This window comes from Anopheles gambiae, chromosome 3, assembly GCF_943734735.2.
Source record: "Anopheles gambiae chromosome 3, idAnoGambNW_F1_1, whole genome shotgun sequence".
NCBI lineage: Eukaryota > Metazoa > Arthropoda > Insecta > Diptera > Culicidae > Anopheles > Anopheles gambiae.
Window position 1 is genome coordinate 9,780,839 of NC_064602.1, and position 13,299 is coordinate 9,794,137.

The window sequence follows — 13,299 nt, forward strand, 5'->3', positions numbered from 1 at the left end:
CTCAATATAGTACCGTAAGAGCCCCTCGCAACCCCCCCCACCCCCCCCCCCCCCCCCCCGATTGGGAGATAATTATCGCACAAATCAGTTCAATTGCCCACTTAGTACGGATCGTGCAATGCGGAGGGGGGGATAGGGCTTAATTTCGCTAACGCAATTAGTTACGGGGCGACATGGTATGGCATTTGGCGCGCAGCGGCAGCGACATTTTAATGGGGTGGGCACATTTTTGGCAACCGAGTAGTGGTAGTAGTGTCATTAGTTCGATGCGGGCCTTTTTCAATGGAGGTGAAATTTAATTTTAAAACATTATTCGATACAACGGGAACCGGGCAATGGGACAGGTTGGCTTGAATTAAAAGTCCAAGCAATAATAATCGCATTAAACTAGTCTGTACAATCGGTTTGTGCCATAATTTATCTGTGCGATTAGAGCGATTAGGAAGCATTTAGCCCAGAGGCAGCGAAACACTGGCACTGCAACATTTGTTGAACAATGTTCGAATGATAGTTCGATAACAGCAGGGTAAACAGTACAATTATCCAACAACGACAGAAAAGCATGACATAACGATTATGATTATGATTTTTACTCAGCAATGCTGTGAAGTGTTAAGAGAGAGAGATAGAGAAAAGGAGATCAAGAGAGTGGTACAGATGTAGGAGCATAAAAATAGAAGTTAAATTTGAGAAGAATTGATTACTTTTCACTGTCAACCAGCGATGAAGCACCCTACCAATGTGAAGCACCAATTAGGGTTAGTTTCTGTTCCGCGTCTTACAGCCTCCACCCATTACAGTTCGTCCGCGTGAGCGTTTGGATCAAGCGATCTTATTGTCAGCAATATATAGGCGATATTCTGGCGATGTAGCAGGCTTTTGCATTAAACCAAAGAAAAAAACCTAAACATACAACACTGATGTAGCTTGCCATGGCGAAGTTGTCACGACGACGCGCAGTACAACACGATGAACAGATTAGCTAAAGCACATCGAACGGCCTTCTAGAAGTCACTGATTTCACCCTCCGTGTCGGGATATGTGCAGTTGAACGGGTTCCGCAGCCAGTGGCAGAGCGATTTGTTGTCGGCACGGTTGCGCTTCTTGCCACCGGCACCGGCCGACTTCTGGTGCGCCCTGGACGCCGCCGACCCGAAGCTCGACTCATCGCTATCGCGCACCGTCCCGACGCTATGGTATCCACTCTCGGCACGCCGCGAGATGCCCGAATGTTTCGAGGTGCGGGGCGTCGAATCGTGCCCACTATCGTACGCTTCCGGTGTGGACAGAGGTAGCAGCGGCAGGGTGGGAAGGTTCTGGGGTGGTAGCAGAGTGGACGACGGTCCTTTCAGCTGCCCATCGTCGTCTTCGCTCTGGCAGTGGAGCAGCTCGGCCAGCGGGTTCTCGCGGATGTGCGTGTGAGGTCCGTCGTCCGGGTCCAGCATGTCGTCCGTTGTTTTCTCCAGCTTCGGCAGGTTTGGGTCGGACGCACCGTCCGGATGGCGAAGGGAGGCGTACTGTTCCATGCCCGCGATCGCCACTATCCCCGTGAGGCTTGGCAACGAGCTTTGGCTGGGTGTGCGAGACATTGTCATGGACTGGCGACAGTCCCGGCAGCGTGGACTCGGTGGACGGTAGGCCGGTTCGCTGCAGACACTGCCCGGGCCGGCATTGAAGCGATAGGCAGGCTCACTGTACACGCTGTTGGTATCGCCGAGCCGGAAGGAAGGTGTCACCTCGGCCATCGCTAGCTGGGAGGTGAAGATCTCGCGTAGTCGTGCGAGTTGGTCAAATTGGCTCCTGGAGTAAAGAGGAGTCCATGCAAGAAATTTGTAAGGGACGAAGAAGTTGTGCAGGTTATTTAATTTGGAAGTCTCTCCAAGATAAATAGATCCTCTAGTTTGAATGTCTGATCTCCAAGCTGTAGATCTCTTCGAGGATCACCTTAGAGAGACTTCCAGGTTTTATGCAGTAATATCAAAATCATTTTATAGTATCCCAATTGCCCTTACCTCATGTTATCGCCGATAACACAATCACTAAAGACATCTCCACCAACATTGAAGCTCGATACGATTGACAACTCTCCATGACTCAAGGCGCTCAGTGGATGCTCTCTGTGGAAGATCCAGCACAAAACATAACCTTTTTGTTAATATCAGCTCAGAACTATACACACCTATTACCTACCCCTTCATAGTCTTGGCAATTTCATCCTCCGTCACCTGTAGTCCACAGTCCATCATGCCGATGTTGTGACTGTTATGGCTATGCACGCTCATCGCGTCATCCCGGGACGCATGACGCGAGCAGAGCATGTGGATGCTTTCGTGTGAGATTTCCCGCGAACCAAGCGGATCCATGAGCGGCAACGCCGGCGGTACTTCCGAAGGTCCACTGTCCTGATCCTCCTCCTCCTGGGTGGTCGCATCCGTTTGCTGCTGTTGCGTGTGGGACGCCCTATCACTAGCTTGTGATGTAGTGCGCGATCGTTCCGAGTGATTGTCATGCAGAGAGCTTGCCGAGGTCATCGTTGCTGTGGGTGCCGCGGTGGACATTTTAGCGGCATGAGACACCGATGCGTAAAGTGGTTGACTCTGCTGGGGATGTTGATGATGCTGCTGCTGCTGCTGCTGCTGCTGTGTGGTAACATTGTATGTCTGTTCTGCGTCGAAACTGTAACCCTGCTTCAGTCCCGTTCGCACGTGACTCTCCGAGCTGTTCGCGGCAACAGTAGTCGCCGCAGTGAAGCCTCGCATTGCGATCGGATTGACCAACTCATCACCGGTCGCACGATCGAGCTCGAGCGTCAAGAAACCATCCTCATCCGATCGGCTCGGCTTAAACTTTGGCAAACTGTAAGTGGTGTGGTGCTTCGTGTGCATCGGTGAGTTGTTGGCCGACATGGACTGCTGGAGGAGCTGGATGGACTGGTTTTCGACCCACTGTCGGATCATGTTCTTCTTGTGCGTATCCATAAATCCGTACCCGCCGGCAATGTTGGCAGCGGTGGCGGCCGCTGCTGCCGCCGCACTTGCTGACAGCGGTTGCGACTGACTCGGGTGAGCTTGTGCGCTGTGTGTTCGAGGACCATCGACCCAAGTTTCACACTTCTTCACGTGATTGATTTCGCGCATTAGATGACGCGCTTCGTGCACCTTGGATTTGGAAACTCGCGGACCGTCGATCCACTTCTCTTCGCTGATTTGTCGCGAGGGACTTTCCCGGTTTGCGGAGGGGCCGCCGACGTTCGCGACGGCCGGCCCTGCCGTTGGGCGTCGCATGGGCGAACCCTTTGGCGTAGGGATGTTGGAGCCTTTACTGACGCCAGACACATGCTTAAAGGCTCCCGCTATCACTTTGGGCGAGGCGTGCTGGGCCGCTATCTGAATGGCGCTCGAGACCAGCTCCGGACCCTGGCCCTGCTGGTGCGCGTACGCTGGATGCTGGTTGCGCTTAAGACTATCGGTGCGGCCAGGAACAGTGGTGGCACTACTCGTACCGGGAGCGTTTGTGGGTTGAGCTGCAGGATTTTGTTTAAGAAGTGAATAACACACATTTCCAATAAGCCTGGAATTTCCCCCAGTTATTACAAACATTGTAGTCACTTACCTTTGGAAGCACTTGCCGCGGATGCTTTCTTCTTGGGTGAAGGAGTCGCGGTGCAGGGTCCTTTCTCTGCCACCGAACCCTTGAGCGCCTTGTTCATGGCGCACCGATTGTCGCCCGAGTTCAGACTTGGAAGATAGACGGGTGGATGCTCCCCGTCAGTGGGATCATCGCAAGGGCCCATGTAGATGACGGTGTCCTGCGAAAAGTCGGAGCTGGATGGATCCGGACCCTCGGACGAACCGCCCGACTGGTGGCCGGACGACCCATTGTTCAGTCCCTTGTCGCCTAGCAGATGGTTTCGGGGCCGCAGTCTTCGGCGCATCCGATGGATGCGTGAGGCAAGCTGGATGGTCGTGAGCGTGTCCGTATGGGTCTATGTACAAGAGTCATGTCATATGGGAAAATAAGGTTGTAAATAGTGATAAAGACGCCTCTTATTATTAAGAACTTGTGTGTTCTTACCTGTGTGTGAGCTACATGCGCCACTACCGCTACGTGACAGGTGATCGGTGCAAGGCAGTCCCGCAGCAGTGGCGTCAGTGGATGATCCCGGTTAGGTGGATGCTTCTGTCCGCTCAGTATTGCCAGCAGCACATTTCCAATGCCCGACAGTGGAAGACCTCCGTTTCGATTCGCACAGCCACCGAGATCGATTAGATGCAGACGACTTCTTCCTCCTTCCACTACGGTTGTACAGTGAAAGTACGGTTCGGAATTAAATCATCCGAATCTCTAGTTCATCTCTTTCTCTCTCTCTCTCTCTCTCTCTCTCTCTCCAAAACTTACCTCCACGCTTGCCCGACAAGCTGTACTGATAGACGTGCAGGGTGTAGATTAAGGCCGGCTCGAAGTTGCACTGCGATCGTCCCGATAGCGCCAGATCGAGAAAGAGTGCAGCCCGTTCCGCTGTGGGCGCCCGAAGCTCCGTTGGCCGGCCGAGAAAGTCTCCCCGTAGGTACATCCCGGGCGAGTCATCCGATTCTGAGAGAGATTATGATTATGGAATGGGAAAAGAATAACCGAAAAGAAAGGATTTGCTTAATAAATTGTTGTTCGGATAAATAAGGGAAGCCAATCAGCTCTCCCACTCTTCGCCTTCGCTTGCCTCTCTTAACCCATTTTGATAAACGGATCCAACTTTATCGTAATCGATTTATGACGAAATTGAAACCCCGGGTTCGTTCGTTGTTGCCTCCTAAAATACCCTAAAACTGCACAGTGTGTCCCTGGATTTTGTTGTACCAGCTTCTCCTTGCCCATAAAAAACGATCGATTATAGCACATGTGTGATTGTAGGGAAAAACCTTTTTCCTTGTGCCTTTTTCTTCCCTAAACCCTCATAGACACACACACCATCATCACGTGCAGGACATTTGTCTCAAAGGGGTTGCGCGTCTGGAAAACCTGTGCACAATCTCTTCCCTTTCACTGCTCGGCAACACATCTTGCTACCGTAAATAAAATGAACCTTATCAAAATTCCAAACACACACACACACACGGTCATATTCGTCCCGATCTCACTCCAAGAGTTATTCTTCCAGGACAACTGTATCCTTTTTCGGTGACAAAACAAGCCTATCCCAGCTGTGTCTGAGGCAATTCCTTTTTTCCCCGACAGTGGAAAGAGAAATGATGAGAGGAAAGTTTTCCTTTCGTGCGCGATGAAAAGAAAAAAAGCGAGTCCCTCGTTTTTTGAAGGTAGCAGGTGAGTAAAATGTTTCGAAAATCGATTGATAGCGTCGAAGAGACATTCCGATACGTTAAATAACACATCCAGAAATTCCATAGGGCGAGCCTGGCAATTTGATTGGAGGTGGATGAGTTACAGTGGACCAAACAGAGAAGGGGAAACCCTTCCTGAAATGCAACCAAAATTAGACACAAACACCCAAAACCAACCAAGCTGAGGCTAGAATTAGTCCTCAGTCATTGGAGTTCGTTGAAGTTGTGCTGCAATCTTTTCAGTCATTGTTCATACACCCAAGAATGGAAATAGAAAGTAACGAAAAACTCATCTCTGGTCGGAGCAAGGGCAAAGTAGAGTTGAAAAAAAATGTTGAAAAAGAAAGAGTAAATCGTTTGACGATTATGAGGGTTCTAACGAGGGTCACCGTGTGCTGCCCGGTTCAGCTTCTTCCCGCCTCGGCGATACGCTCACTGGAAAAGGGACTTTGCAGCATTTCTACTCGGGATGACAGGTTTCGGAAGGAGCAATTTACGAAAAAAGGGAACTGCTTCCCCCCCCCCCATCTCTCTCTCGCAACAACACAACTGGACATTTATAAATGATTTGATTGAAAGGCACACAGCAGTGGATTGTAGGTTAGAGCACGTTTCAGTTTTTGCCAGACATTTTCCTGGCTCCTACGGTTTGGGTTTTCTGTTTCGTATGATTGTGTGTCCTTTTTTTCCTTTTTTGCCTGCATCTGTATCCTTTTTCAAGAGCTCGAAGATGTCCCGTCCCGTGGTTGGGCGTGCTATTGGGGGCAGATTGAGCTGTTTGTTTGTTTGATTGATGATGATGCTCGCAACGACGCCGATGATGATGATGATGATGGTGAAAGTGAGCAAGCGATGGAATACAGACATCAGCAGTGATCAATTTCTTTTGCTACAAACGGTGAGTCAATTTAATGGGATGGCAACAAAATGGGACTGTTGTCCATATGTGACACTGGCCGTAGAGAAACGAAATTGCAGAAAATCATAAACCATTGACAGTTTGTTGCATTGCAGCGATTTGATCAGATAATGGAAAATTAAGTTGTTAAAACGGTCCTCTTGCTAGTGCTGTTACTTCCACCGTGCGCTACATTGTGTGCGGGGGTTGTTAAAATCCAATCAAGTGTGTCCGTCAATGGAAAAACGAAAGACGAAAACTGGATACAAAAAAGAGGTAATAATGGCAATGTAGAATGAAAATTGCAATGATGCCTTTTTTGCCGGGCGGAATTCTCACCGCGGAGCGTGTGCAGTACGATATTGTACGACTCAATCGATCGACCATCAAATAGCGTCGTCCATTAACCAGTGCTATCGGTTTGTGTGGCATCGATCAGCCCATTAGCAAATCAAAAAGATATAAATCTTTATACTTCTTTTTTGCTGGTCGATCGATTCGTCGTTGCGCTTCAATTTGCCAGTTTTTGATTCTTTCTTCTGCCTCTTTGCACTCGGTCCCTTCCAATTTCCAATTTGCTATAAAAACACGACGCGCTTCATTCAACTTGATTTGAGGTTGACTTTTTCCATCGTTTTTATCCCCGCTGTTGCTTGCGAGAGAAGAGGGTTTCCTTTTTGAGCCGTCAAGAATAGCGAGGTGACGCGAATTCGTACCTTTTTCGCTCGATAGAAATAGCTCGCTGAGAATCAAGGCAAGGGCTGGAAGTTTGTTTGGCCAATTTAAATGCTATCAGAAACGGCCATTATGGTCTCCTTCCGCTTCTTGAGCGGAAGCGAATCGTGGGGCTGCCGAGCAAAAGGGGTGAACAAATGATAATGGGCAAATCATTACGGTAATGAGCCAAGTGCAGCCAATTGCCTCCTGAGGTGAGCAGCGATGGCCGATCGGCCGATAAAGCTGTTTGCATAATAAGAGTTAAGTGATTGATATTTACTGCGGAGAGCAATTCGCGCGGAAAAAGATGCTACTTGATAATCGGTACAAAACGACCAACCATTTGGAGGATTCATGGAGGGAGGATGGTTCGATCGTGTTCATGTTTTTCCGCATCAAGCGTCAGTATCGATTGGGCGGCCCGCGTATCACAGTTGAACAAGCACGCCCCTCCATCCACCAGGCCCAGGGATCATGTTCAACCAGGTTTTCGCGGTTGATTTCCGCGCTCATCCCGGTGGACAGCAAAAAGGCCTGGCTGGCTGGCACGGCCCAAAAAACCGATGTCAACAGTAATGAAATCAAATAAATACAATAATTGCTCGAGCGTCCTGATTGCCGCCATTAGGGGGCCGCGCACCGTTCGGCTGGTGCGTTGGTCGCGGTTGCAAGCGACTGTGCACGTCAAGTGCTTTATTTACGGTTCACCGTTTCGGTGTAGTGGCAGGATGTTACCGGCAGGCCCGCTACCGACATGCACGCGACGCTGGTCATTTGGACGGTGTTTGTGAAATTATGTTGCCCTGCTGGCACTGCTGGGCAGCATACCATCGGGAGACGGTGGCTTTGTGAAGCGTCCTGACATGATTATTGTCGAAGGGAACGAAAAGCGTACGCTTGGGGACAGTTTGCGAGTTTGCAATCGAACGATGCACTTTAAGGGGGGGGGGGGGGGATATACGAGGGGACTGTGGCAAGCCAAACCGACATGCAAAATGATAAATGTTGATGCTATTAGTGAATTATTAAACAATTAATTTATACTCCCTAATCTGGGATGATGAGGCCGGGTTGACCCGTGTACATACAGCATACGGAAGGCTTATCGGATTCCTGCTAATGTGTGTATGTTTGTGTGTGTGTGTGTGTGTGGTTATATGCGGGCTAATCCCTGGTGCAGGATGCTGCAGTGGAGTGGTTGGATGTTTAAGCCTATTTGAGCCGTTCGTGACAGGTCGAGAAGAGGGATAGAGTGGGCTGCACTCGGGACAGCAGAGTCAAATGAATGGTTGAGTCTGGTAATTTTGTACTTAAAATGCATGTAAAGAATGGTGTTTCACAATGGGCATAATGCAATGCTACTGGTGGACAAAAGGGCTTGGATGTTTCAGTTGTCTTTATCACGCTATGGAGCCTAAAAGTAGGCAATATGGAATACATTATTGTCTTTTGTTCCATATTGGATTCTAGTTAGATTTTCTATACTTATAACTTAAAAAGCTAAATTATTTAATTTTACAATTTTACACAATTGAAATTCTTTTAAATGAGAATGTTCCAAACTGAAATGATCCAAAAATCACCCCGCGAATAGCTAGAATATGTCCATCAAACTCTCCTGCTGCAACCTAATCCCTTCAGGTGACTACCCCGACAAAGAACGCTCACCGACTCGTGGAATGGAACGTGGATTTTAATTGGAATTTTGCCATCATCGTACACTCATTTGATCGTTTCGCCCACGAATGCAGGAATGTCAATTATCTAGATACCGCTGTCCGGTGCGAATAATTGTCAAATATTTATCCTCGACTCTACTTTTACGCTCTCTGGCGGGTAGCTGATGAACACGCCGAAATACTGATGAGATTTCTGTGAACGTCGTGCATCCGGAATGAATGTTGTGGAGTGGAATTTTTGCTGCGATTTGGTTGCTTTATTGGCGGTGGTGGTCGTTGTTGTTAAAGGGGTTAAACAGTTGTTGGAGATGGTGGACAAAGATTTAGTTGTGATTTGAGTTTTACATTCATAAGCATATGTAGGATTGAAGAACACGGTAATGTTATAGATTTGAATTAAATTAAATTAACTGTACATCAAATCATACTGCACTCCAATCGTCTAAACGTCACGCAGCACGCGTGTTACACGAACTGGAGCTACAGTTTTGCAAAAACACTCAAACGGCACGATAATCGGTGCACGAAATTTCGTGTAACACGAATTAAAATCACATTCTTTTGGAGCGAACCAAAAAAAACCCGCCATCAACCAATTCACTTTACGACCGAAGGAACCTCTCCACCCCATGCTCCGCCTTTAACCAAAGGAAGTGAAGGGAACTGCAATAATATTTTATTATCTCATGAATTCATTATTATTATCATTTCACCGTTTCTAGCATTTACGCAAAACGAGCTGCACGCCGCCACGCAATGGGGGGAAAGGCATCGTTTGCGTACATTTTGTTGAAAGCGGAAAGCGTTCTTCGTTCCGTTGATTCCCCTCCCTATCACCCGGTATGCTGCTCGAGCTGAACGAACGGAAGTCACCTGGCTGGCTACGGCGGTTTCACGGAGGCTCTTCGGAGTTTTTGAAGCGAGTTTGGAGTTTTTGGTTTTTGCAATTCCGGGGAAGGGAGTGAAGTTAGCGTTTAATCATTCGGTAGCTGGTTCCGGCTGTACCTAACCAAATTGGCAACCGGATGCGTACTGCAACGTTTATTGTTGGCGCACAGTAGAGCAAGTTTTGGTTGTAAAATTTGAAGCACCGATCAAGAACGGAGCAAATCCGTACATTTTTAATAGGCAAGCGGTTTGTAGGCGCTTGAACTGTGTTGTGTCTGTTTAAATAATTAGCGGTCAGTCGGACAGCATGAAGGTAGAAGCTACCTTTAGCTTTACCTGCACCAACGGAACTTCATCAAAGAATCATAAATCCATCCAAGCGAGCTCCTCCTGTCAGATGGTAATTATTTAAAATAAACAATAGAAAAGGGGCGCCCCCACCGTCACCAGGCGTACTGCCGTTGGACAACTTTCGGAAAAAATGATTGTGCAACAATAAACAGAGCTTTAAAAACGAAGAAAGTGTACTGCACCTCTTTCCCGGCTGTGCAGTAAAACGTTTTGCAGTACCTTTTGAGCGCACTCGAACATTTTCTTAAACCAGCGACCGTAATTTTCGTTACAATAAAAAAGGCCACACGATTGGGTTCATAAGTTTTATCTGACTGTGGTTGTGGTGCACGTGGAAGGAAGGCTGAAAATCGTGAGCCCCACAAAAGCCCAGCACCCATTCAAATGGAACTGGTCGTAAAAATGGCAATCGTAAAGCTGATATTCATAAACTTTATGCCAATGCTCGAAGCCGAAAAAATCCCGTGGCAAACGTTCATCATTAGCAGGATGATGTTTTATAGAGTTTTAATCTGTTTTTGCGGGCGATCGGGGAGGAGGCGATGGTGTCCTTTTTTCCCTTATATTTAGTGCCACGGAATGCCTTTCGGGCAACAGTTCTATTAGCTTAGCCAACCCCGTTTGTGTGGTTGTGAAATGTGCAAAACAAAAATAGAATCAACTTCTTTATGGGAACGGAACCCGCGCCACTCGATGATTGACTGGCGGCTTCCGGAATGAGAGAAAAGGACGCTTCGTTTTACTTCCTCAGAATTTGCCAACATTGTCACGTGGGTGGCTAGAAGAAAAAAAAAATGGCAGCAAAGCGGGACTGTTTGCCAAAAGGAATGGTTTGAATAGACCAGAATGGTAGTAAAAATTTTAGCAGTAAAAGCAGAAAATGGCAACTTCTTTCCGGCCGGCCCGGAGCAATCGAATGCAGAAAGCAAAAGGAAACGCACTTTTTGCGTACGAACAGGCCGCATAGACGCAATTAAAACAGGAGCCCAAAACCCGGGTGTGAGTTTGGCTTGGGGCACCTTGCAAAAGGTATATATTCAACAAATACCAGGGAGCCGTAGCATCTAATAATCCAACGACGCTTGGAAAAAGTTTGTTCTGCATCTCGTGCCAAACCAACCCGCCCGAGGGACGCATCGTGGACTCGTGGATACTCGTGGATATAGGCGGTTTGGTTTTTGTATTAAACAAAAGAAAGGAACACACACACTTACACACAAAGACACACAAAGACACGCATACCGAGTGAAGAAACCCCCGTAGGCAAATTGAAGAGCAGCAGTACTAGTAGTAGCAGTAAAAGCTAATCGACTGATGGCGCTCCAAGCATTGGGAATGGAGAAGACAAAATACTGGAACATACGGAAATGGAAGGAGAAAGAAGCAGCGGGGTGAACGGGGACCAAGGATAACAGTTCACTGCCGTAGGATGCAGAAAACGGAGACAAGAAAGGGATTATCATTCGGTGGCGTAATGTGCCATTGTTCGGGAATAAGTACCGAAACCGAAAGGAAAATATGAGAAATTGTTGGTGGGTTGATGTGGCGGTGTGGTAATGAAATAAAATGTTGGCTTTTATTCATTTTTGCTACCTAATTTGGTGTGGTGGGATTTTGGTTTTTAGAAGGTTTTATGGGAATTCCTTGGGCTGAATAATGGTAGTTGTTGAGTTGTATTTAAGGACTATAGGAAGAGGCAGCTCTATCTGTTAACGAAGAATGAAACTATTGATACTACTTTAAAGCATTGGTGAGAGTATCTGTTAGCACGCCATCTTGCCACCTCAATTTGGACCTACCACGTCTCCTCTGTCCTTGTGGACGGCCTAAAAAGACTTTACGGGCTGGGTCGTCCGTTTCCATGCGTAAAACATGGCCAGTCCACCGGAGCCTGGCGAGCTTGATACGCTGCACGACAGTTAGGTCGCCGTACATCTCGTATAGCTCGTCATTATAGCGGCTCCTCCATTGTCCTTCCACACATACGGGGTCAAGTATCCTTAAGAGCATCTTCCTCTCGAACGCGGCTAAGAGGGTTTCGTCAGATTTGGACAGTGTCCATGTCTCAGGGGCGTATGTGAGTACCGGTACTATGTTGGTACTATGTAGTCCCAGCTTTGTCCGTCGGGACAGGTTCTTTGAAGTGAACTGATTTTTCAGGCTGTAGAAAGACCGGTTGGCAGCCAGCATCCTTGCACGCTACTCAGCTTCCATGCTGTTGTCGTTGCTGACCTTTGACCCAAGATAGGTGAATTGTGGGACGACTTCAAAAGTGCGTTCACCTATCTGCACGTCACGCCTACTTAGATTCTGATTATTTATTGGTAGGCCCGCTGATGTTGCCACCATCAGTTTGGTCTTTGCCTCGTCTATCTGCAATCCGAGGTTCTCTGCCGCCTGCTCGATCCCTTTGGTAGGCTTCTGCTACATAGGCGAGCCGCAGACCAATGATGTCTATATCATCAGCGTATGCCAGGATCTGGGTTGACTTATAGAAGATGGTTTCCGTAGTCTCCACCCTCGAGTCGCGGATGGCCCTCTCTAGCGCCAAGTTGAATAGGAGACAGGCAAGCTCGTCCCCCTGGCGCAGACCCTTGGTGGTAGCAAAAGGTCCTGAGAGTTTTCCATCCACCCTCACCTGGCAAGTGACGTTGGTCATAGTCATTCTAACTAGCCTTATCAGTTTGGCCGGGATTAAACTATATCTCCGAACAACTCCGACAACTAGATCTCCGAAATCAGGGCCAATTAGGGAGCGAATCAAGCGGGGTCAAGTAGCACAACTGATCAGAGAAACAACTGATGTACAAAATAGGCAGTTGTAGAATAGTCTGAATAGAGCTACTCAAAATAAACAGATAGCTACAGACTCATAGAAACAGCATCAATAAAGCAACATGAAACCTAACGTCTCAATGTATAACAATTTCCAGAATCAAGTATTATTGCCACTATTTGATGAAACATTTTAAAGCAGTTATCACTTTAACTGCCTGTTTCCAATTAAAGCAGTAGTAGTAGCCAATACCACTTCCCTCTGGCCTGCTGTTGGCGATTTTAGACCACGCGCCCGCCGGGGCGCGCGCTGTACAAAGCGAGCGGAAAATTTAATTTCCCCGCAGCAAACAGCAAACTAAATCATGTGCCTCAATCGTGCTACCACTAATGAGCTGCACCCGGTGTGCTAGGGACGGGTTGGGCGCTCGGGTAAAACCCAACCCTGGCGAACCAAGCTTAGTGTGGCACCACGTACAACGGAAACTGCTGTTTACCGCAGCACCGGCAGCAGCAGCAGCAGCAACTGTTCCATCCCCGTCTACAGAGCAGCCCCGGTCAGCTTAAAGTATTTAGTCTTGAGAGAAAAGCGAACTAATTGAAAATAACGAAACTTTTTCCTCCATGCAAGGGGAGTGGGAGAGGGAAGAAAAGC

At 48.0% G+C, this 13,299-nt stretch overlaps 1 protein-coding gene across 3 annotated transcripts in view; it reads right to left on the reverse strand.

Moving 5' to 3' along the window:
- Positions 1–41: 41 nt before the first annotated feature.
- LOC1277623 (kinesin-like protein CG14535) overlaps positions 42–13,299 on the reverse strand; it is a 125,744-nt gene continuing 112,486 nt past the window's right edge. For all 3 annotated transcript variants that reach the window (XM_061658060.1, XM_061658061.1, XM_061658062.1), the window contains 6 exons: positions 4,399–4,593; positions 4,075–4,295; positions 3,613–3,985; positions 2,191–3,523; positions 2,013–2,117; positions 42–1,800 (listed from right to left, as the gene is read on the reverse strand). In XM_061658060.1, coding sequence (XP_061514044.1) covers positions 1,005–1,800; positions 2,013–2,117; positions 2,191–3,523; positions 3,613–3,985; positions 4,075–4,295; positions 4,399–4,593 — 3,023 coding nt within the window. In that variant the 3' untranslated portion in view covers positions 42–1,004. The remainder of the gene's footprint in view (positions 1,801–2,012; positions 2,118–2,190; positions 3,524–3,612; positions 3,986–4,074; positions 4,296–4,398; positions 4,594–13,299) is intronic.